Source organism: Lutzomyia longipalpis, chromosome 2 (assembly GCF_024334085.1).
Source record: "Lutzomyia longipalpis isolate SR_M1_2022 chromosome 2, ASM2433408v1".
Taxonomy (NCBI): domain Eukaryota; kingdom Metazoa; phylum Arthropoda; class Insecta; order Diptera; family Psychodidae; genus Lutzomyia; species Lutzomyia longipalpis.
The window spans coordinates 32,954,520-32,980,177 of record NC_074708.1 but is presented as its reverse complement, the minus strand read 5'-3'; the positions used below and the strand labels follow the sequence as shown (position 1 = coordinate 32,980,177).

The 25,658-nt window shown below is 33.6% G+C and overlaps 3 protein-coding genes across 4 annotated transcripts in view; 2 read left to right on the top strand and 1 right to left on the bottom strand.

Moving 5' to 3' along the window:
* The window catches only part of LOC129790123 (WD repeat-containing protein 19), an 829,031-nt gene that overhangs the window by 486,147 nt on the left and 317,226 nt on the right, over positions 1-25,658 (top strand). The window lies entirely within an intron of this gene.
* On the top strand, positions 2,827-25,639 carry LOC129790291 (CUGBP Elav-like family member 2). 2 transcript variants are annotated; one of them, XM_055827734.1, is made up of 6 exons: positions 2,828-4,101; positions 21,150-21,328; positions 21,906-22,221; positions 23,610-23,798; positions 24,309-24,449; positions 24,526-25,639. In XM_055827734.1, exons 1-6 carry the CDS (start codon positions 3,963-3,965, stop codon positions 24,795-24,797), a joined length of 1,236 nt encoding a protein of 411 aa, XP_055683709.1. In that variant the 5' UTR covers positions 2,828-3,962; the 3' UTR covers positions 24,798-25,639. The 2 variants fall into 2 exon arrangements, with proteins under 2 accessions (XP_055683710.1, XP_055683709.1); XM_055827735.1 differs by lacking the exon at positions 23,610-23,798 and having other exon boundaries at positions 2,827-4,101.
* Positions 14,965-18,264, bottom strand: LOC129790218 (juvenile hormone esterase-like). The gene is made up of 4 exons (XM_055827612.1): positions 17,281-18,264; positions 16,674-17,200; positions 16,492-16,602; positions 14,965-16,418 (listed from the first exon to the last, which is right to left on the bottom strand). The coding sequence occupies exons 1-4, from the start codon at positions 17,996-17,998 to the stop codon at positions 16,032-16,034; spliced, it is 1,743 nt and encodes a 580-aa protein (XP_055683587.1). The 5' UTR covers positions 17,999-18,264; the 3' UTR covers positions 14,965-16,031.

The following is a 25,658-nucleotide window of genomic DNA, read 5'->3' as shown; positions in this document are numbered from 1 at the left end:
TGACCCCTCCGGATGCCGTTGGTCATCCCGGTTGGGTGGACAATAGCCTGTCTTGTGTCCAATTTTGCCGCAATCAATACATTTCGACTCTTTGTAGGTGCACTCAGCCACAAAATGCATTGCTCCGCACAAAAAGCACGGACTTGGAGGACGCTCTTTTCGGGGATTGCCATTTTTGCGGACTGCTCCAATGAATGCTGGTGGAATGTCGACTTTGGAGTCATTTTTCACGTTCATCAGCCGTTTAGCTTCTTCCAACATGAACTCCAAATTGATCGTCCCTGCGGGTTCCGTCTCCAGCTTCGTCAGCAGCTGCTCACGCACGAGAATGTATCTGTCGCTCTGTAGGCTGAGGACGAACATCAGTGCCTTGAAATGGTCCGGCGTGCATTCCTGCAGCCGGAAATCCTCGCAGTGACGATTGACGACGCCGACATGAGTGGCAAGGTCATCATCGTCACGAATCACTAACTGCAAGCACTTCCTGCGGATGCAGAATAGCGATTCTCCGCGCCCGAAGAGTTTCTTGAGCGTCTCCACTGTTGCCGCAAATGATTGTTCTGAGGGGATTCGTGGCAGGATGTGATTGGCATATCGCTCGTATGAGGGTGCGTCGAGACGCCTGAGCAATAGCCGAACTCTCGCAGCGTCATCCAGATTCCTGCCGTCCTCGAGGAATGTTGAGGCGTAGCGTTGAAACCACGCACCAAATGTCAAGCTCTGGTCTGGATCGTAGGAGAACATCTGAATGCTGCGTGAAAGTGCCTCCAGTGCCACTTCAGAAGATGTAGAAGCCTTCGTGTCACGCTGGTTCTTTAGCTCCTCTAGCATCGTGACCATTTGTCCCAGAATAGTCTCTAGAGTAGCGGTGGACATCCTCGTCTGCCAGTTGTTGTGTCGTTACCTTTTTAGAAGATGATTTGTAATTAATACAATAATTGGAGCCTCGTCGCCAGTTGTTGTGTCGTTACCTTTTTAGAAGATGATTTGTAATTAATACAATAATTGGAGCCTCGTCGCCGTTGGAAGGTTCGCACAATAAAAGATTTAGGCTTCTACTTTGGCTTTAACTTCTAATTCAATTTATTTAAAATTCACGAAATTTACAAAGGTCAGTGAGAGAGAAATTCAAGTGGAGAAGCAATGGTTCGGTGATCGTTATTTATACCGTCAGGGGGGTTGGAAATCTCCCGTTCCCGGAAGATGCGCGCGTCTGGGGGAAGCGTGCCGAATCGAATATCGGCGGGAGATTTGAACGCCGATATTACAGTTTATTCGTCCCCCGCGACACTTCCCAAATTGTATAAGAACAAAGAAGTTCAAGAATAATCCACTAAAGTTCCCAGTAACTTTCCCGCCAATTAGCTTCCCGCTAAATATTTTCCCGCCAAATATTTCTCCCGCGAAATATTTATATTGCGACATAAAAACCCACCAACTTCCCACGATAGGGCAAAATGCATCATAAGCAAATCTCGACATTCTGCAAGATATGCATTCTCAATTCCCTTCGCGTCACATCAGAATTGTCCATAAGCAATTCTCCCCACCACTATTTTGTATAAATCCCATGTAAAAATTTGTGTATAAATAGAGTAACTTTATGCAAATAAAATCATTATTAGGACAGCACTCCAACTGTGTACATCTAATAATCACCAGGACTGGCCCCCATGGGCCGGTCTAATGGTTCAGAAACAGGAGTTTGTACAAGATTCACAGAAGATAGAATCATCCAGATTCATTCTTTTGTCTTGTAAAAATAACTGTTTTCTACCCAGAGAAGCGAGGTTTGTTCAAGAGCTTCACAGAAGATAGGGTTAAACCCATTCTTTGTGATACTTGATAAAATTTCGTTTTTCTCCAAAAATAAGAATAGAGTTTGTGAGAAGAAGGGGTTAGAAGATAAAATCTTCGGATTTATTCTTTAATCCATTCTTTCAAAAGCCCTATTCAAATATAGGTTTGTGATAGGAACCACCTATCAAAAATCTATAACCACAAAATCTATTGTACGGGATCAATCTCGATATTGCCAAATTCCCGTACAGATGCAGTTTCAGATTTTAGATTTTAGATTTTAATAAAAAGGGGACCTAAGTCGCGTCTTTAAGGTTGTTTTTGACGTAATTCTAGGCTTGAATCTAATGTGTGTGGAAAGCTTTGTTTAAGAATTAGAATCTAATTCAACTCAAAAAATATCTAAATGAAATTTTAAAAAAATCTTAAGAACATTAAAGTATTTTTTGGTTTTGTTAAAAAGAAAGGACCTAAGTTAGCCTAAATGGCTAATATTACAAAATCCGAAATCTAAAATATGGATAAATATGTCTAAAAACGAGATAAGTTTTGTTTAAAAAGAAGAAATATTTTATAAAGCAGTGCAAGAGCCAATATTTATTCTAACTATAAATCTAATTAAAACTTTCACGTTTTACTTCAAACCATCAGAACGGATCTAATTATCCAATGAACAGAAAACAGGTTAAAACCGTGACTTTTTTAATAGTTTAATCTAGTTTAGTGGTCTAATACTAGACAAGACTTAAATCTCATACCTGCCAAAGTTTTGAATATCAAAAAACTTTTTTAAAAAATCTACTTTAGTCCCATTCCAAAATCTAGACTAGAACGTATTACCACAAATTTAATTTATTTGTTAAAATAATTTTCACTGAAATGATTTAAAAAAAAAACATACAAGAAAATATCAAAAACAACTCTTTGAATACAACTCCGCAAAGAGTTAGAGGCCCCTCGAAAAAAAAACTCTCTCAGTCAGCTCAAATAGTCGGTGCTGCGTAAGTTGCTTGAAACATTGCGCCCATTGAATAGTTTAGTCGCTCGCGCGGCCGCATGATGTACAGACTCTCCTCTAACGATCTTCGCGGCATGAACAAGTCCTAAAGATTTTTTTTACGTTTAGTGCAAAATAATATTTTTTTGAATTGTTGCTACTTTTAATTCCCGTGTGTACTGTGCCGCAACAGTGTGAGGCTCTCTTGTTGCAATTTAGCGTGAGTCAGTGGAATTAGAGGAAATCGCGGAAAATAAAAGAAATGTATTCAGTGTCACTCAGTGTGGTGCTACTAATAGGATCACAGTGAATTTAAATCAATCCTCAATTGCTTCGGCTATTCGATGAATCTGGTCTTGTACGCGAAAGTACATTACACCCGATAAATTGCTCATTGTGCCTTCACAGTAGACTTCAATAGTGTCAATAATTCTAAAAGTAAAATGCCTCAGTTTTAAATAAGGCGCAGTCAGAAATAGTTGGTGTTCTTTGCGCTTCTGTTTGGTGACATATTTTAAGTTACTTACAAACTCACTCTTGCGGTTGGTTTTGTATTACATTTAAGCGATTAGGATCTCCGCAGTTTTTTTTGCGCGCACGCAAATTATCGCGAAGAAAACCGCGTGAGTGTGCGATGGAGTTAATAGTCCACACGTGAGCTCACTAATTTAGGATTTTTTAATTCGTTATATACATCAAATTACATATGTAAATATAGTGGAGTTTTCCCTGGACAAGGATTAATCGAAAATGCTGGACACATCTCAATATGCGAGTGCATCGTCATTCAATTAAAATGCATTCATTTGCATCTGATACACAAAAACTAAACATCGCAAAGTGCACACAGAGATAAATATCGTGCATTTGCAATAAAATACGCGGCAATGCTGTCGCTGAAGTTAACTTGCTGACTGGAAAATATGTGGCGGGACCCAAATGGTTCAATTCGCAAGTGTAACAAGTTGCCATTTCTCGGACATTCATTTCCCAGAGATTATCGAGCCTTTCAGCCCATCCCAGTTTGCAATATTATGTATTTTGCAGTGTAATGCCCCGTAGCGGGTGCAAAATGCCAAAATTCAAATAAAACACCAACAAAACTAATCAGTGAAAACGCGCATTGTGGCATTTTTCACCTTTTCTGACATACCAAAAACATTGAATGGAAATGAAAAATCGCACGAAGATCAATTCCCCGATATCCATTCCAGGACATGCTAGTCCCAAAAATGCAGCATATCCATCCATTTCTGCGGCATATTGGTTGCCAGCACCAAATCCAACTCCATACCTCGTTCCAGGTAAATGTTATTTGCTTATTAAATAAAATATTAAAACATACAAGATGAGTGGTGTCCATGAGGTCACACATCTTCGATAATTTTTGCTTTCGTAGAAACATTATTTTCTATGGGCAAGGCACGAATACAGTGCATGCAAGCTCCGTTGTTGTTGTGCAACATCTTATATTGGCTAAGAAGTTGAATTTTGTCTCTAAAAGAGATTCTTTATTTTCTACTCTACGAAAAATCATGGAAAATCTTAACTCTTGATAAAGATTTTCCATGATTTCCGTCTTATTGAATCACTAATTTGAATTTATTAATGAAAAACTTATATAGGTAGGTGTTTTAACGATTTTGCAATCATTTTAATTAAATACTTATTTAATTAATAATCATTTAAAAAAATAAAAGTCAGAAAACAGCTGAAAGTAATAGATTTACAAACTTTTGTATGTGAGGATTACGTTTCAATTTTTACTGAATCAGAAGACGTTTCGATAAAATTAAAACGACGCTAGAAGAAATTGGAAGTTGTAACCTCTCTTTCCTTCTTACCTACTAATTTTTCAACTTTAATCGTATTGTAATATTTTACCATGATTTTAAAGAAATTATAACTTTTTATGATAAATATTGCATATCTTATAGAATTGATTCTCTGTTTATTATGACTCGCCGTTTATATAATTTTATGTGAAGGACATTATGTACAATGTTTGTAGCGTTTGTAGGTACCTAATTTAAAATCTTTCTTCAATAGAACCTTTTTTTAAAGAAACGTTTAAAAAAATGTTAAGTCTTTCTTTTTTAACTTAAAATATTTCTAAAAGTTTCTTGAAAGGAAATTCATAATTTTCCAAGAGATTCCCCCCAATTTAATCAAAATCCAGACTTCAACCTGGACTTCAAGTAGTTTTTGAAAATTTTTATTATTTTGATTCAATCAAGAAAAATCTTCCAAAATACCCAACATTAATGAAAAATTGTTCTTAAAAAATCAATTTTAAATCCCAAAAACTAACACTGAAACCAATCAGAAGACTAAGATTTTCTTCAATTCTTAGGATTCTCTTCCTTTAGCAGGATTTCACATTATAATAGAATGAGTTGTTTAAAAGCGGAATTGCTCTCGATTTACTCTCAATACGCATAAAATATATATTTAATGACGAATGAATATTAAATTATCCAAACCATTCAATTTTCCAAGAAAACATTTAAGGACTTAATGGATCCATAAAGAAACCAACACTCGTTAAAAATTAAGAACAGACGAAACCTGTATGAAAAGCTAATTTATCCATTAAAGCATAATTTCTTAATCTCAAAGAAACTCGGAAATAAATCTTCAATAATTGAGAAAATAAATGATTTTATTCACATGACTCCAACTATACGATCACACAGTCCATCTTCTAGCACCTCTCTCTCGATAAACTGAAAGCAATCTTTTCAACACCGCATTTTGCAAATCCCACTACATCACCAAAGGTACGACTTATTGCAGCACTTTGCGCAATACTCCCGTATAATATTCATTCAATTTCTGAAGAATCTTTGTTTTTCTGCATCACCATTCATCTTGCGTCTGTTTGTGCGGGATTCTTCGTCATTTCGGCGTGAAAGTGGATTTCATTAAGGCCATGTATTTTTAAGGCGGCAAAATAGCACCGTATAGCTCTGACATGGCAGCAAAATAGTCACCCGCACATCATAAGGTGATGATCATTGTCGAAATCTCCATCCTGGCACACGGCCAACATTCTTAATACATTCACCCGGCTGTCCATTATGTATTCCTTCAGGGACCAAAGTGAAGAATCAACGCAAAGAATATTCTTACGGCACATGGATAAGAAAAAAACTGAAAATCTCATATTTATGTGGGGGCAACACAGCATTACACACACAGTGATGTCACGCAGGAGGATCACATGGTTGAATTAGCATGCGAGACACGATAGTTTGCAAGCGGGGGGCAATCGTGATAATTCAATTACAGGTGCTGCCGCACAGGGGGCCGGAAAGGGGGTATACACAATGTGATATAGCCGTGGACAATAGCTGGGTATAGTGTGCAAGTCATGCAAATGCCTTGACTTTTTGCTAATCACTTTGACAATCCGTGTACCCGAAAGTGGGGGAGTTTATCAAGTGAGCGCGAATCTACAAACTGGGGGAACTTCTTTCTGGTCAGGGCAGAGGGTCACGACGGTGTGGAAAATCCATATGAAAACAGTTATATAACCAATTAACATATAGGCATTATGTAATCCTGAAACTGAAGAGGAAAGAAAATACACAGTGCGCACAGAGTCTGTTGAGATTATGAAGATTTCATAAGAAAAAAGATTGAAGAAGAACAAGGCTTGTTTGTTTTTTTATAATGCATGTCTGGAAGTTTTTTTTTTCACCACTTGTGTACTTTCCTAATTCTTTAAGATTCTTAAGGACCATTTAATTTGTTTTCTGTCGATATGATATATAAATAAAATAGGATGGAGCGGAATGGAGTGAATCATTGTGCATAAAATTACATAATGATGTAACTTTTCTCTTGACTTTTTGCAATAAGAGGGAAAGTTCTAAACAGATTAGTCAATTGTTCTAATGGGGAATTACCTCATCACTTTAATTTTATTTTACTTCTGTGATTTAATAAACGAGTTATCAACTCAAATTGAATGATTTAATTAGCTTTTCAAACCGAGTACGATTATACTAACACATGTGGCGAATAGAAAAGAATCATTGCCAGAAATTTATTTAAGGAAGACGGTTAAAAGGTAATAAAAACGACTTAAAAATAAAGATTTAAAGATTAAGTTTTATTCAGCGAAATTAACGGCTATTTTATTTGAATTAACAACCACACATTTATTTTCTAACGTTTGACAGAAAATAATTGATTTCCCTTTCAAACGTTCGAAGTTTCTTTTATAACGTTTATTTTGTAACGTTCGACGATTTCTTTTTGCTTTTGCCTAAATTTAATATTTCTTTTCTAACGCTTTATCTATTATTTCACATTTATTAAGTTTAAAGTTTTTTTCTAACGTTTGACATTTTTATTCGTTTGTTAAATCGTTCTTTTATTGATCTTCAATGTCTTAGCCTGGAAATCATTTCTTTAGACTACCTAAAGTAAATCTGAATACAACCTAATACCGTTCTTTGCTAAGCTAAGAATGTTTTCATTTTTCTAAAATCGAAAAATCGAATACTTTCGGTTAAAGATAGAAGACTTAGACCTTCTTACGCAAAATTTTAAGTAAATCTGATTGGAATCGAATTTGCTAGATGATTTTAAAACCATATTTTGCGATAAATTCTTTAAAAAAAAACCTTAGGCTTATCCGAGTTTTATTTTCTCAAATCGGTAAAAAGAATAAAAATATATCTATGGGGCTAATTCTGGCAAAAATATTTTCTTTTCTTTTCTTACAATTCGTGAGTTATAAGGTTTTTTGGCATTCTCACAAAAAAAACTTATAAATTTGTAAGATCTAAAAAGTTTCACAGTTCAACTTTTAGAACACGTCGCGAGAAACATTTTTGCTATAATAGAAAAGAAAAGGTTTTGGTATTCCGGCCGATTTTTTTCTTATAACTTGTAAGAAAATCTTACAAAATCATGTGTTTTATAAGGACCTGCCGAGGTGCTTTTTCAATCTTTTTGTGAATTTTGTGACCACCAAAGCATGATTCCTTATCATCATAGGCAACAATTGACTACTTTGACGGATACTTTACATGAATATGAGTGTTTGGAATTGTTTTGGGTTGTTTTTTAACAAAAACTTTTGTGAAATATGTGGAAAAAGTCTGACCATTTTTTTGGGAATTATGCCAACGAATGTCAATACTTTCCAAAGACTTGGCCTTGAGGAAGATAATTAGATTATGCCTTCACGCAGGCTGCACTGAAAGATATTTCTGTATAGTGTAGATTAAAAAGCAAAAAGTTAGAGTACGAAAAGCCTTTTTATTTAAGAATATTAAATTCCCGACTTCATGCCTTTATGGCCATTCTGTAAAACTCTGTTCTTTCACAAATGCTTCCAGCATCCCAGGATGGGATTCTGCTTATTAAATAAACATTTCATGCTGCCTGGGACTTGTCCGGGTATCTCTTCCCGGAATTTGTGGATGCTACAGAATGTCCAAAAGTTCCGGATGATTCAATTTTGCCCATCACAATCTAGATAAAAAAAAAAATAAAAAAAAACTCTTTATCATGTAAAATGCAAAAATACTTTAATAGTTTTAAATTTTTACCAAAAATTCCGAATAATCCATTGTGTTTTGTTGATAAATTCACTTAACTTTAACCTCATTTTATTTGTTTACATTAACTTTTTTCACTTCGTCTATTTTCGGCATTTTCAGTTTCACTTCGTTTTTCAACGTTAACAGCGACATCTGTTTTCGACTTCCAGTTTCGGAGGTCTGTTACTATAAAATAATGAAAAAGAAATTTTTGCTGGAACAGCAAACCTTACAAAATCCCTTGTAAGACGAAATAAATAGAAAATAAACGTTCCTTTTCAATAAATTTCCTGTAATAAAGTTCGATCCGAATTAATTTTATTTATTTTCTCAATGTCAAACGTCACAAATAGCGACATCTAGTTACGTTTTGGTGTTTTGAGGGGAATGTTCTAAAAAGGTGCTATAAAAGATTTTTTTTGCTGGAATACCAAATCTTACAAAATCCCTTGTAAGACGAAATAGATAGAAAAGAAAATATTTTTGTGAGAATAAGCTCCTATATTTAGAATTTTTTTTTAAAGATTCTTCGAAGAATACTGATGAGAATTTTTTTTGAATTCCCTTCTATGTACATTAATGATTTCATTAGGAATTTTATTACTTTTCCTTCGGAATTTCCGTCTTTTTGCATCTTCTTAAAAATTCCCCAAGAAGTCCCTCAAGTGGGGGAAAATGTGCGCAATTTCCGGTAATTGAGAAATCAAAGAATATTCCGTAAATGCACAAAGGAGTCCCTTCAGCATCTTGAACACTACTTCACAGCATCATCAGCATGCTCAATCAATGTACAATCAATGCAAATAAATAGACAGCATGAGGGAAAATGCAAAGATAGAATTACATAAAAGCATGAATAAAGTGCAACAAGTCTTTCCATAATATTGCATGCCGCTTCAATCACAATTTGAAGTGCGTCTTTGGTGCTCGTATTTCATGCTGTAGACAAATAATTCAATCAGACGCAGTGAATGAAATTTTGCAAGAGTGCAACAGATGAGAAATAGCAGAGCTTTTGACAGGGATATGTCATTACATGTTATGTTGGGGAATTTTATGCAAAAAGGAATTTTTCAATAAAGTCACAAAATACCAAAGGAAAAGACAGGTGTTTGCATTGACAATAAAATAATGAGCTCTTCTATGATTTCTGTCATTTCTAAGACAAACTCATAAATTTTATTTTTCTCAGAGACTAAACGTTTAATGCTCCACCACAATGCGGAAGTCTCTATTAATTGTTTTTTAATGATTATTTTAAGAAAATGCATTACGAATCAATTTTCATTAAAATTTTACTCTTTTTTAGCTGCTTGAAATTGAAGAATATTCCATGAGATGGAATATTTTTTTTAATACCAAGTCATACGACAGATTCAATAAATCTCAACTTTTGGCGCGAAATTTAATTTTACTCCATTTAATCAAATTTTAATGTGCAAAATCTCCGCCAAGAGCACAATAAAAATCATTCTGCAACAAAAAAATCCATGCTAATTCTGGCTCTTCTGACTCAATAAAATGTACACCATACAAGCTCTTTAAAACACACCCACAGAATTCACTTTCATTTCTACCAGCTCATCCCATAAGAGAGCTCTTTTTATTAACTAATGCTTTATAAAAGTGAATCTATGTGAAGTCATTGAGTGTATTTAGTACTAATGTTGTCATCATTTCGCGCTCAGACTACCGATGTTTTATGTGCATCCCATACGTATAGGAAAAGCAGTGCATAACGTGTTTTATGATTACAGCACATGAATCTCCACAACTATAACTTTCTATTCGGTACACTGTTGCCTTGTGAATGATAAAATACTAATGAATCGAATTAAGGGTAATTACAGGGTGAAGAGAGAAATTCCTGGCATTTTTCTCGTTCTTTTTACTACGCTTTTTTTTGTTCCTAAATTTATAAAGCGGCTATAAAATTTTTTTAATAGCTTCTTTTAAAGGTGTACAGATTTTTTTCTTTGGTATTTTAATGAGGTTAACAAATCGGTGAGGCTTTAAATCTTAGCTAAAAATGATTTAGATTTTTTCATTATCTAGTAAATAGTTAACTCCTTTATGACTACAATTTTATATTATATTTATTTTTATTATTTCTTGTAGATAAATAAAACATATTTTTTAAAGAATTATTTTATAGGCAGATAAAACATGTTCTTTTTTAAGTTTTTTATTGTTTTTTTTTGTGAATCTGATGAAAATTTTAATTTAAAACGAAAAATCTAAAGTTAAATCTAAAATCTTTTCATTTCTAAGAACAAAAGCTTACTTCGTTAGAAAAACTTAAAAATATATATTTGTAAGTTATTTAAAGCTCAAATAATTAGGTTTTATTTTTTAATGAAAAATCTTGATTTTTTTCAGTCCTTTCTGATCCTGAGAGGCTTTAAGAATCATCTAATTATCTGAAATTTTAGGAAACCATCAAGAAATATTCCTGTAGTGATTGCAACCAGATACAAAACTTATTATCCTTAAGGATGTCTCTCCTTCTAACTAAATCTAATAGAATTTTTTCAAAATATTTTTTTTAAACTTTTTTTATGCACTCAAAATCAATAAATAAAATTTTCCGAACATAATGGGCAAGTCTAGGTTAAAATGCTGCATTTCCCCAAAATTTCCTTCAAATGAATTAATATTCCTTGTATATTTTGAAAATAAATAAATACCCAACACACATGGATGTACCTATATAGCAATTTCCGGAAATAAGAACAAAACTTTCCACCAGATTATACCATGAATAACAAATAGTAGGTATAATACAGAGTCAAGAACTTTCGGAATAACCTTAACATCTCAACGATGATTATTCCTAATGGGAAGGGCACAAGGTATGTAATTTGAATTCTTCCTCCGTCGGATAATCACTGAGGAATTTAATGTCCACCCTGTATATGGAAGACATATGCTTTTCTCACTATAGAACAATCATCCACATTGGAACTTCTAACCAAGCATGAGACAGTGGAGTTTTCGGGAAGCTCAAAAATGATATTGAAGTTTGTGTGACGAGAATTCCAAGTAAAAAACATATTTCATGGGCGTATGACTTGCAACCCAAAGTGATGAACAATGATGTATTTTTTTAACTTAGGTATATAGCACATTCGTCGTACTCAAAGCCAAACAAACTCGCAAGTTGTGTGTATGCAGAGTGTCTTGCACAGTGCTTTCCATTTACAATATACAACATAGCCATGGTGTAGAGCAAGACTTGAGCAAAGAATTCGGTATTAAATACAAATACAGCGCAAAAGCTAATATTTGATGTGTAAAACAATGTACACTTTGCTAATTATTATGCAACTCACATTCACAAATAAGTTTAATCTTTTGTATAAATTCCTCTCGGCAAGTTGGTGTTAGAGTTGAATAGGTGAGCAAGAAATGAGAGAATATTTGATCGTCGATGTACTTTTCCTGTCCAATGGCGTCCTCAATGCCCTTACAGAATATATATGTACATTTGTAAATTATACTCTATTGTTAGTCGTCACAATCTTCACGTATATATGAGAAATTTTATCGTCGTATTGTACTATGTTGTTTGTGTTTTCTCTACTCGTTTCCCCCCAAAAAAGTAAAGCTCCTCCACATATGTGTTTGAGATTCAGATCTCTCTCACTCTCCCGGTGTGTTTTGAGGTAGGAATCATCTGTTGAGAAATTCAATAAGTTAGGTACTACGCCAAAAGTTGCAAAAGCATCCAAAAATGAGATAATAAATAAGCCAAACCACACAGGTAGGCACTACCACTTATATAGGACTTAATAATTAAAATAAACAATTAAAATGAAAAGTTTTTTTTACGGGAAGAACTTGCAAATTACTTCACAAACTGTTTGCCATCCAAAAGCTTAAATTTAATCCACGATTACTTTTATTCAATTACACACCGTCTGGTAGCGAGTGTAAAAATTTGCAATTAAAATATTGCGCGACATGGTTCTTTTTGAGAACAATACCATCGCGCTCTCAAAGTGATTCTCACTCAATTGGAATTCGATGATTTCAGCAACAGAACTGTCAATCTGGGACAGAGAGTATTGGAGGAATTCATGTCACGAAGTAAACAACATAACACCCTGTAATATGTATAATACAATATCTCTATTATATATGTACATATGTATATAGGAAAAGTTTTAGAGGAAGGGAAGTTGGTATACTTGGATGAAATATAATTTCTGAAGCACAGCATCCTATCCTTAGGGAATAAGACAAAATTCTAAATAGAACAGATTTTCTGCTCTACAACAGTCACTTGCACAAATATGCTCTATGTATTGTATGTATATCTATTAAGAAATGAGCTTTTTGGAGCTTTTCTTAAATCTTTACATGGTAAAATTTTGCAATAAAATCTATTTCGTACAAATTATTATTTTAATTATATAATTTCAAACTTAGAGTTTTAATTTAATACTAGACGTTAGAATAGGTAGTAAGGACGACATTTTCACATAATACATATAATAATGAGCTTTCCCTTCTAAAGTTTTTATTTATATTTTATTGTTTCAATGCAATTTTTAAGGAATCGCCTAAAAGCGCAAGCAGAAAAATGCTCAATCGGGAAGCGTAATCTAGAAAACATTTAAAAATATTCAAAAATAACCAGACAGCATAACCATTTTTCATTGAAATCAGCCGAGATAAGCAGACAAAAATTTATCTACAACTCAAAACAATGACGTTATTATTATATTCTATTTTGTATCTTTAACAACCAAATGGTATTTTAAGCGAATATCTTTTGCTAAAAACCAAACAACTCAAAACCGGAAAATCCAAAAACGTATTTAGGAATTTTTGGTTTGCCTTTTTTTTGGGTTGAATTTACTACCTCTTAAGAATAATTTACATTTTACTTTTCAGTTTAATTTAAATGATGTTTAAGTGTAACATTTTTAGGCTTATAGTTGAACTTCCTTGGCCAATCATCCGAATATTGGCGAATAATCCGAAGAATTTCGTCCAGTAATTTTATTTCCAATAATTTTCAGAGCCAGATTCAACTTATATCATATTTATTAAGTAATTTAGAAAATTAGATGAATAAATTCTATTCAAAATGTTACTGTTATCAGAATTTTAATTCGTTGTGTGAAACTTACGTAAAACAAAACGTCTGCACATAGACACTTTACTGTAAAAATTTTCGAGGCAAAAATGAATTAAATTTATTTAATTTAAAATGAAATAAATAAATTATTATGCCCTCAGGGAAGTTTGTAAAGCGATATGGATAAGTTTCCTCTTTTCATACATTGTATTTAAAATGTTATATATGTAGTGAATTTCTCCTCTAAAATAGCCCCATGGCAATGTCTAAATGACGAAGAATTCGATATCTGTGCGAGTATTTAGCCACAAACTCAATTTTCTTACGATCTGCCCAGACATAAATACTCTAGTTGTCGCACAGCGTATCAATTGGCGTGAAAGTGTCCGTCGATGACCCCGAAGAGACGAATGCACGTGCTACATGACAAAAAAATCAATACACTATAGTTAAGCTATTCTTGTCGTGAGCTACATAATTTGAGTTCAAGTGAAATTGTCATAAAAATTATATATACATCATATATACCTACCTATTGATTTACCAATAATGCTTTTTTTGGAATGGGAGATGAAGAAAAAAAAGAGGTATAAACATAGGTACAATCAGTGTACAATGGAAGGTGCGAGAGCTTGACATAGATTTGCGATTGCGAACTGAAAAGACCGGAAGCCAAGCTGAGCATGAATGTGCCTTTCGGAACAGAAATAAATCCCTCTAATGAAAATACAGAGCATTCGAAATTGGTTTATATTGTGCAAATGCTATCCGCATAAATCTCCTATTGGATCAATTATATGTTAGACATGAAGATATAACTAACCAAGGTCGACAGCTTCAATACCAATAAAATTTATTTCCACTCAACGGAGAATTCGAGAGAAAAATGTGCACGATATCGAGTATGGGTATGCGGTTTCGCATGCAATTATGTGTCACACATAAATTCCGCCCAAGTGAAGTTGAATGAAAATCTATCGATAACTTACCCCTTCCGCTTACTTCCTTTCCCACTTTTGAAAACTGCCCTCCACCCCACACAGCCACACACACACATATTGGGTGTTCTAATGTAAATTTACAGTATCGGGAGAGGAGACAATAAATCAAAAATAAACTATTCAGCGTTATGTAAGGCGAGGCACTCAGATCCGTCTCTGTGTCTTCTCTGCATTGAGAAAAATATTTAAGAAATGTGCTTGGGTGCTGCTTAACAACCATACACAGCCCATGTTCTTTTACTTTACTCATTTTCTATCGCACTTTTGAGTGGAAAATAAAAAACACTCAACGTTTGGTATTTATAGCTCCTCAAAGACCATTCGACATGTATATATCTGCATGCATTACATTTTTTCTTGTTGTAATTCATTATCAAAATAAAATAAAAACGTCACGTTTTGATATTGATTTCACCGCGATTGATCAACAACATACAAATATTTATAGGCCTAATTAAATGAATTGTCCTATTTGTAGTGAGTTCCTCTCTAAGACACTGACTGACGTGTCAATGAAGTCACGTCGGAGCTCAATGCTGAATTTCCTTGTTTTTCATTAAGTTGTTTCTTTTTGGGTGGAAACTATTTTAGTACAAAACGTTTTCTTTATGTTGTTAAATTGTGTTGAATTAATTTTCCTAGATTTAATGGAAATTGTTTCAAAAAATTTATTACAATAAAATATAAAAATATTAGAAAACTTTTGAAGATATTTGAAGAAAAAAAATTATTGAAGATGTAGTCATTAGCATTGATTTTATGAAGAATTGAATAACCTTAGTTTAGGTTATTCACTACATAATGGGACCTAATTAAAACCTTATTAAAAAAAATGTCATCCTTTTATAAAAAAAAAGATTATCCTTATATTCTGAATATATGTTTTTGTATTTATAAAAAAAAATCATAAACTGGTTGTTATAGTTTAAAAAATTTCTCAACAATTTGAAATTAATATTTCCATTTTTTGATCTTATTAAAAATTATTTTTATTAATAAAACTAATATCATGTACAAATAATAAATATTTCTCAAAGTGTCCTTATTTTTGTACCCTCGACTATTAAATGAGGGTACTCAGCGTAAAACTAACATTTGCAATTTATTTTGGGAGTATTGATTTAAAGGCTCTGAAACTTTTGCTGATTGAGTGTAATTGATGCTGAATGTGAATTTGTTGCAGTGGTATTTATTCTCAAAACCATTTCCAATTTAACCTTTTACTCTAATTAAATTGAAGTAAAATTAATTTAATATTATAAAATTATTTCAAATCATTTTTGTTTATTATTTTTGGACCTTCCACCTAAACAAGCACAACTTTTCATTCATTACGTAATTAGTTGGAACTGTAACTGGGGAAGTTAATTAAACTAACGAAAATAATTATTAAAATTATTCCTTTAAAATTACCTACATAATTTAGCTTCCTCTTAAACTTAATGTTCTCTGAAGTATTAACTTTAAATGGAGCTTTTATTATCTATATTATTTCTTATTTTAAAACATAGTCCGTTTAAAACATAGGAGCTTAAATTATAATTATTTAATAAAAAAAAAATCAAGAAACATAGGAGATTGAAGAAGCCTTAAGAGCAGGTATCAATAGTAAGAGCATTGATGCCATTGTCAATCTTAGACCAAAAATTAAACATTGGTACATCAATTGCATTAGATACGGACACTTCAACTTCATTTGGCTCTAACTTTTCGTATCTACTGAACACCTGCCAATCGCAGAAGGGTGTCGATGAGGCTGTACAAGATTGAAACCTCTTCCATTCTTTGATCTCTCCTCTTGCAACAAAATTAACAACTGTTCGAATCATGACGTCGCTCATTTTTCCTTCCGGAGAATTCGCATCGAATGGTGGGATGATGAAGGTTTGAGTGAAGAGGTAGAGGAGATCGTCAAAGTATCCCACGCCTAAGTTGACATCTTTTCCTATGAGAAAGTCTATGGTTTGGTATTGACTCTGAAATAAAAAGTGAGAGAAGAAAATTATCACAGAAACCTTAATCTTCTTAAAGAAGCTCTAACTTCCAAACCTTAAAAGCAAGTTCAAACATGTAGACCGGATTCTCTTCTAAATTAGCATACGTCAGGTATTCTTTGACAAGAGCAATTATTGGGTAGTATGAAAATCTATCTCCGATCATCTAAAACAAAAAAAGAAGGTTTTTATCTCTTTGATCCTTTTATGAAAACTTCGTTAAATTGACTTGACTACCTTGTAGTAATAATTAACATTGGTATCATCAATGTAGTCCTTTTTCCCAAAATAAAATTCTAGAACATCTGTTATGTATCTGGGATTAAAATTCATTTGAATTGGCAGTAGTTTGTAGATGTTTTTATTGAAGCCAGCTAAGAGTGTTTCATTTGTCGTAATCATGGCTCCAATATCGCCAGGATGTTCCACTGTGCTAAGTATCATAGGTTTCTGTGCGACTCTTCCTTCAGCCCAGAGCTTTCTTGGGTCTTCCGTTAAGAAAGCACCTTCCCAGTCTCCTTCAATACAGGGTCGAACTGGTGTAAATGGCGTTGCGTAGTATGCAAATAAATTTCCTAATGCATTGACAAGTTGGGATGCATCCACATACTTCAGCTTGTAAGCTAATTCATAGGTGGAGGCTGTTTTCCATTCCGGTAAGCCTACATACTTTGCTGTTTTCCGGAATTGTGTTGCAAAATCTATTGGATAGACATCAGAACTAAGAGCGTTGCCTTCCATTAGAATAACTCGATGAAAGAGATCTAGAAAATAAAAACAAAAAACTTAAAAATCTAGTTCGGTTTAAGAGTTTTATCTTCTAGTCTTGATGGAGTATCCTTACTCTGAGATACTGGATTCATCATGTGAAGATTAGCTGAAGCAGATCCAACATTATGCCCAAGAAGTGTTACAGAATTAGGGTCACCACCAAAGTATTCAATATTTGCGGCAATCCATTTTAGGGCTAGTTGCTGATCCTTGAGCCCAAAGTTTCCTTTAACAGCATCGTCACCTGAGCAGAGGAAGCCCAGCAAACCAAGTCTGTAGTTAAAGGTGACGACAATTACTTCACCATTATCCATAAAATATTCTGGTCCAAAGTAGGGAGGAGTTGATGCGTAGACAAGAAATGCTCCAGGATGAATGAAAACTAAAACAGGAAGTGGTGTATCCTTCTTCCGGTAGATAGGCCTGTATACCTGGAGGTACAAGCAATCTTCGGATCCTGTAATTTCTGTTACAGGAGGACCATAGTAGTCCTTCTGGATGCAATAATCTCTCGGATATGTGGCATCCCAGTACCCTGACCATCCACCGTAGGGTACAGGACTTTCAAACCTCAACTTTCCAACTGGAGGCTCAGCATATGGGATTCCATAGAAGGCTTCATATGGCTTAATTCGTCCTGTTTCTACTTTTCCCCGAATACATCCTGCTTTTGCACAAACTTCTGCACTAGAAGGGGCTAATCTTGCAAAGAAATCAGCACTAAAACTTTGCGAATTAATTGAAGAAATTAAATAGTCAAAGAAAATTAAAAAGAGCACGAGAAATTTCATCTTGGACCTTGTTTCACGAACGAATTCTAAGTGCCAACTGGCAGAAATTTCCCCAGAAACTTTCTTACTTCTTCTGTGTTTATTTCTTCCAAGAATACCGGTTTCTCTACACAAAATTCATTCAACTTTTTAACTTTTTTTTTTCTTTTATGCTTTTATGGTAATTTCGGTCTACGAAACATAAATTGCCTACATTATGTTTGGAGTTGAATTTGTTAGTAATTTGATTAAGCACACCTATCTCCAAAGTGAGACTTTTGACTTTTAATAAGAGATAATTAATTAATAGGGCACCATAACACTGCATAATAGCAAACATTACAAATTAATATTCTACAATAAATCGTAAATAAAAAGATTAACAGAGTGGGGTAAAATTCAGGGTGATTAGGCGAAAAAAAATCATTAGCATAAAGTTCTCAGTCTATCGTTGATATTTTATTGATTTGGGTTGTCAATGTCTCTCTACATTAATTTTCTCAATTTATGAATTTACATAAATATCAGTGGAGAGAAACAAATAAAAAAATATTACTTATTATGTCACCTCCTAAGTGCATGGAATTGCCCCATAATTTCCACGCTATTTATGCTTTTTTCCAATTAATTGTGAAATATTTATTTACTCTACGTTGCCCATATATAGACTCAATAATACAATACTTTTTACGCCTTGGAAATTACACCGTTGAGATTAGGATCTACATGTGATATCGAATTATTCGTATTGTTGTAATTATCGTGCTCTAATTGTAGGTTTGTAATTAGCATGATGGAAGGTACACGGCAAAATTCAATATCGGACGAATACATCTGTGTTAGAGAAGAGGGTTTCCTTGCCAGATCGATTTTCCCAAATGGCTGTGGCTATTATTAAGAATTCCAGCCATCATAAACCAAATTGCTCATCTGGCTTTAAAGTGCTCCCCTGGTAGTCAATTAAGAATAAATTCACTGGCCGATTTCTCAGTATCCCCACAAGTGCCAGCATATACAAGAGAATTTTCATGGTAGGAAAATAAATTTTTCCTTCATGCTCAAGTGGACGACAAAGTATCTTTTCCCTTTCTATGAAAACTATTTTTATATCGCGTATGTTTTTTTTTCTCTTCACGGCATTTAATGCCTTGTCAAATTGCAAAGTGAGTTTTGCATAAATTGCCACCACGTCATTCATTTGCAAACGACTTGTTGCACTATGCGCATCAGGAAAAATAATCTTTTTCTTATGCAGGGAACTTTGGGTTGAATGCCGCTCAATTTCGGTGAGTGAAGTGCTGACTCAATTTACTGGGGTGTCTGAATAATCTGATTCTGCATAAAGTTCTTTTGGGTGTGTTGATAAACGTTGCGATGGATTTTGCTGCTGCAGCACTAAATGAAATTCTGATATAATAACTGACAGATATTCTAAAGTCTATTTAGCGCATTCCATCCATTCTGCGGAACATTTTGCTAATGATACGTCGGTTGTCACCATTGGGCTGTTCAAAAAAATCTTTTTTGGATTATTTTTTAAATATTTTTTTCTACTCATTCTTTCTTTGTTGCATGGCTGAACCCAGAAGGGGTATTTGGGGTGATCAAATTACCCCTTTAAGAAACGAAAAATAAAAAGTTTTTTAATAAAAAAAAAATAGAAAAATTTACAAAGAAATTAAAAAGAATTTTAAAAGTTCGTTTATTTGATTGAATTTTTTTTAATTTTATTTTTTTAACAAAATTGTATTGAAGTTTTTTTAAAGGATTTTTTGGTCTCATAGGGGTAGATTCTGATAAAATCTTTTTTTTTTCTGATAAAAGAAAAACAAAGAATTTGTTGTTCAGGAAAAAAAGAATGATCTCTGAAGAGGCCTGGAAAAGTAATTTTCCTTCAAAAATACCATTTAAGGTAAAAACAAAATGTAAAAATCCTATAAGATTTTTCCCGGAATATCAAAAATCTTATAACTGACGAATTTTAAGAAAAGAAAAGATTTTTATCAGAATCTACCCCATAGTTTAAAAAAAATCATTAGATGTTCAGCTTCGTATCTACTTTTACTTATATTTATTACAAAATTAAAATTTACCTCATTCAAGAAATTTAAAAATTACCGAATTGAGGACAATTTAGTTATTTAAAAAAAATCCTTTATTGTTTCACTATCAATTTTCTTCCAGATTTTGTCAGTTTAACAGTGAATCGTATTTTGAGACCAAGAATACTTTGAAATCGTTGAAATTTTAGTACAAATTCTTGAAAGTTAATAGAGATCTTGATTGCAGAATATGACCTAATATTATATGAATTTCTATAAAACTTTAAAATTATTAATTTTCTTTAAGAAAAAAATCCATTTAAAACTTTTTGAACACACCTCAAGTTTTGACCATGATGATTTTTCATGTGAATAAATTTTGCAATGGTGCATGGACATTTGATATACCTTCACCATTCAGCCATCATTAATTATGAATTTTCTAGCCAGACAGAGGAAGAGAGAGAGAGTAGGTCTAGAGAGCTCAAAAGTCTGCACGTCTGCACAAAAGTTCCTCTAATTAATTCAATCAATAAACTGGCAAATTGAGTTAATTAGGCCACAACCATTAGGCGGCAAAAAAAGAATCTTATCTCGTGGAAATACTTCTTTTCACTCTAAAAATACGCCAAAGAAAACTTTTCTTTTTGCTTTTTCATTTGGAGGTGGAGAAACCTTCTTTTTTTCGCTGAGAAAAGCAAAAATTTTCCTTTCCACAAGCATTTCCGTGGGCTTTTCGAGGGGGGTAGGTGGGCGGGGTGATGTTACACAGAAAAAGATAAATTGTCAGTCTTTGAGAGTTCTGACAAAAATCACATGTGACATGTGAAGCATTTTTATGTCGATTCTTGAGAGAGAAGATCTGCGGAAAAGAAGCGAATCAATATATGACTAAATTGTCAATCACACAGATTTTCTGAATCGCACATAAATCTATGTGAGAAGAGGAATTTCGATGGTATTTGCTGTTGAGGAAAAAAAAAACGTCCCATGAAATGAACATTTTTTTTAGCTGTTGACTTCAACCACGTGATATTTGCATTTGTAATTTCCGAGTAGAAATTCCCTCCGACCCAACAAAACTGATATTCTGTGTTTGCTTTCCATTTTTTTTTCACAACGTGTGGCAGATCGGAAGCTCTTCGTGGGGATGTTGAGTAAAAAATACAACGAGCAGGATGTGAGGCAGCTCTTTTCTGGACACGGTGCCATTGAGGAGTGCACGGTTTTGAGGGACCAAAATGGACAAAGTAAAGGTTGTGCCTTCGTCACGTTTGCCACAAAGCAAGCAGCCATAAGTGCTATTAAGGTAATTAAATTTCCCTGTATGGATGGAAGTCATTCAATTAACTCACCTTTATGGGAAAAAAAATCAATAGGTGAAGTTTTTTTTTAATTATTTTTAATTTCTGATTGATTTGGAGCGTTTGGAGAACTTTTAGTGGGTAGATTCTGACGTGAAATGCAAAATTCTCCACATATTTTTCCAAAATTTTTTTTTCACCGTGTTTTGAATGTTTATTTGTGTTTTGAAAGCTCTTGAAAAAAAAAGAAAAACTTCAGATTTCAACAAAGCTTTCACACACAGAAAAGTATCTAGAGGAAAAACGCAAAGAAAAATCTAGTAGAAATGTTGTTTATCAGATCAGAATCTACCCACAAGTAAAAAGACTAAAGAAAACCTTTTTGTCTAATTTAAATTAAAATTCAGGTAATGGGTCCTATTCAACGACCAAGAAACCCTTGAAATTCGTTTGAAATCGTTTGAAAATTGTATACTGAAATTTCAAAGATTTCCTCGTCGCAGAATAGGATCCAATAACTCGGTTCTTATACGTAATAAACCCTGAAAATTTAAAAGAAAAAATATTTCCTCCCATATCTAGGGTCTGCATCAGTGCAAGACAATGGAGGGTTGTTCGGCACCCCTTGTAGTCAAATTCGCCGACACCCAGAAGGACAAGGAGCAGAAGAGGCTACAGCAACTGCAGGCAAGCCTGTGGACGGCACCCAGCACAAATGGCCTTACAATGCCACTCACGCAGTCCGCCACGACGATAGCGTCGCCTGTTCTACCAAATCCTCCACAGCAGCAGAGTCCATTCTTGGCGGCTGACGCCATTCCACCTTCGCAGACTCTGCAGCTCTTCCAGCAGCTGCAGGGCCTTCAAACTGTTGGTATTCAGCAACAGTTGCTCCAAGGTATTCCACCCTCGTAATCTCTTCATTTACGGAGCGTTTAAATTGCTCACTTTGGGAGTTTCCTTTTTCGACTTTTCCCCTATAAGTGCGTTATAGAGAAAAACACCTTCACCCACTCTAACCTATAAAACTTATAATTTATGTTATCTGAAACTGCAATTAGTTCTGGAGTTATCAAGTGTTTGCTGTTTGTAGATGCAATTGCCGTAGAAAATGTGCAAAACTTTTCTTCTATATGTTTGTGTAAAACATTTTGTGCTGCATATTTCCTCGGAACTGGAAAACAGGCATTTTTATTTGCGTTTTTTATGCTTAGAAATGTAAATTGTGTTAACTAAAGAGTTATGCAAAAAGTATGGGAACAGATTTTTTTTCATTCGTGTTTTATACTACGGAATTGTGATTTGTATGATACAGAATAATTTAATTCGTTTATTAAAGTATTTTAAATTTTTTTAGAAGTTTTTTTTTATAAAAAAAATTACAGATGAAATAAATCATCCCAATTTATATGACGAAAAAATATTTCCATAGAAACTCGATAATATTTTATCAAAATCGGAGTTTACGTTTTTTATCTATCTGTAAATTATAAATACAATAAAAAATAATTAAACATAAATAAATTAAAATAAACTTTCACCTACTTTTGAATTTAACTCAAAATTACTCACAAAGGTTTGGACTTATTTTCTCTTATATGAACATTAAAAAAAATTTATCAAAATCGGATTTTTAAAATGTTTTTGCTTTATTTTATAATTCATTCAAAATAATATTTTGTTCCATCACTTCAGAAAGATTCTGAAAAACGAAGAAAAAAAAAGATTTTTAACCCAAATATTTTAAATTCTTTTTGTTTTAATTTTTATCAAAATCTGACTTATATTACATTATTAAAATCTTTAATGCTTAACGACAGATTTTAAAACGTGCTTGTATACAGCTTTCTTCTTTTTATTGTTTTTTCTTTAATTGAATTTAACTGATGCCTTGTGGTCTATGATTTTTTCTCAAAAACAATATTATAAGAAATATGTTTTATGTTAGTTCAAGCCCTGGTTCAAACCGTTTTACTTAAGCAGTCTAATCAAAACTAGTTAGATTTGAAAAAAAAAGTTATTTTTAAATCTCTTATCCTTCATTAAATCTGTTCCCATATTTTTCACAACATTCCCTTTGACTTTTAAATGAATGCTAATTCAAACCATTCTGTAGATTTTCCAGAATACATTTGACTCACCACCTTTTCTTTACATGTTGAATGTTTATTAAAATGTAACTAGTTTTTGTAGAGATTCTTTAGACACCACATTTACTGCCAAAACCATCATGATGTTAATGTACAAAAAAAAAGTATTGACTAAACTGAAACTCCCCCAACAAAGGTTTAGCATCATCAACACCGGATCCGACTACAACCCCTACGGCAGGACTCCTTGCACCAATGTCTATGCAAAATGTGGTTGCTCTCGCGGCTATGGGTCATGCGGTGCCCCAGTCGACGTCTCCGCAGCCACCTCTGGCCGCCATGACGCCCATCTCGGCCGCCACAGCGATCGCCGGGAAGCCACTTTGTGAGTAAAATAATCCGCCGACCTTGCACGATTCTAACGTGCTTCCATGCAGTAGTTAGAGCCCCCTCTCTTGTCAGGTAGTCAAAGTTTTCGATTCAGTGAATGATTTAATATGTACGTACATACACACCATCCGCATACATAAGGTCAGAATGATAATCGTTGTCTCAAGTAAATAACTCCGCTGACGGTTGTTGTGTAAGTTAAATGCATGGTGGTAAGTGATGGAAGAATAAACCAAAACGTCCAACACACTGTATGAATATATTTCTAATAAATATTTCTTCAGTACCATTATGTCAACTCATGTGTAACTTGCTATTTGTGAGAGGAAGAAGAAATTGTCGTCACTAAATCGTTTGTGCATAAAAATGCTTCTCAGTTTATTGATTTCATTGCCCATCAATTATTGCGACTCAGCCTATTCTCTCTCTACTATATACTTTTAAACATTGTTGGTCTATTTAAATTTATTGGCAGTTAATCTTATTTTAATTTCTTTCTCAAAAGGGCCGACAAGTGCTGATAGTTTGCCAGTTGCCTATACAGCTGCAGCAACGACTCTACCGGGATTGGGAACATCTGCTGCGGCTTTTCCCGCACAATTAGCTCCTACTGCACTTACATCCGTTGCTGGAAAGCAAATTGAAGGTGCTTTTTCTTACCTGAAATTAATCATTTTCCCGCAATGATTTTTCATTGAATTTAATTAATTTTTCCCCAACAGGTCCTGAAGGCTGCAACTTGTTCATCTACCATCTACCGCAGGAGTTCACTGATACAGACCTAGCGACGACGTTCTTGCCCTTTGGCAATGTAGTCTCGTCAAAAGTTTTTATAGATAAGCAGACAAATTTGTCAAAATGCTTCGGTTTCGTTTCCTATGATAACCCTAATTCAGCTCAGGCAGCCATTCAAACCATGCACGGTTTCCAGATTGGCTCCAAACGACTTAAGGTCCAACTGAAGAGAACCAAAGAAACCACGAAGCCATATTGAACTTACATCCCTTCTCAATGTTATTCTGTAATTTTATTAAGAAAACTTTATGTATAAAGGGTTGGCGTATGATTAAGTAAGGATTGGGTAAAAATCTGAAAAGGTTAATTAATGGTTCAGGTGAAGTCTTAAGTAAACTATTACAGATTCGTCAAACATTGTGAATTTTGTTTAAGGAAATAAATGGAAAAGGTTGTAACGTTTTACCAAGTGAAGGGTTTGAATTAAATTCATCTGAAATTATATTTTAAAAAAATCTTACTTAATGTAAAAGTCAACCCTTAATTTGTTACCCATTAGATTAGGTATCGAAAGAGAAAAGCTAAGAAATATTTTATAAAGTAGTTCCGATCGTTCAAATTGTTCAAATAAGTCCAAATACGGACACTTAGCGAGGTCTTACAAAAATGGTTTTCCGACAATTTTTTTTTTCAATTTAGATTATTCATTTCAATAAAAAACTACATAGATTTAAAAATAATATCAAAATAAATCTACAGTGCCAGTAAACCTCACAAGCATCTATCTATTACTTAAACTATCTACAAATGAACCGATTTTAGAGCTTACAGGCAATGCTATGTACTTATAGAAAAAAACGCGTCAGGAATCTTCCATTTTCGAAGTGTTAGAGTAATATAATAAAATCTGTACTTAAGAAATTTTTGAAAAATATTTTAAAAAGGGGTTTCGAAATAGAATACAAATTCAATTGCCAAATTCCTAATTTTTAGTAGAGCGACTATATAGGAAGTTTCTTCTAATTATATACAAAATTATTGTAATCACCAAAGAAAAATTTAAATGTAGCAAATAAAATTATATACAACTTTAAAAAAAAATTCTTTTAATTTTATTTTA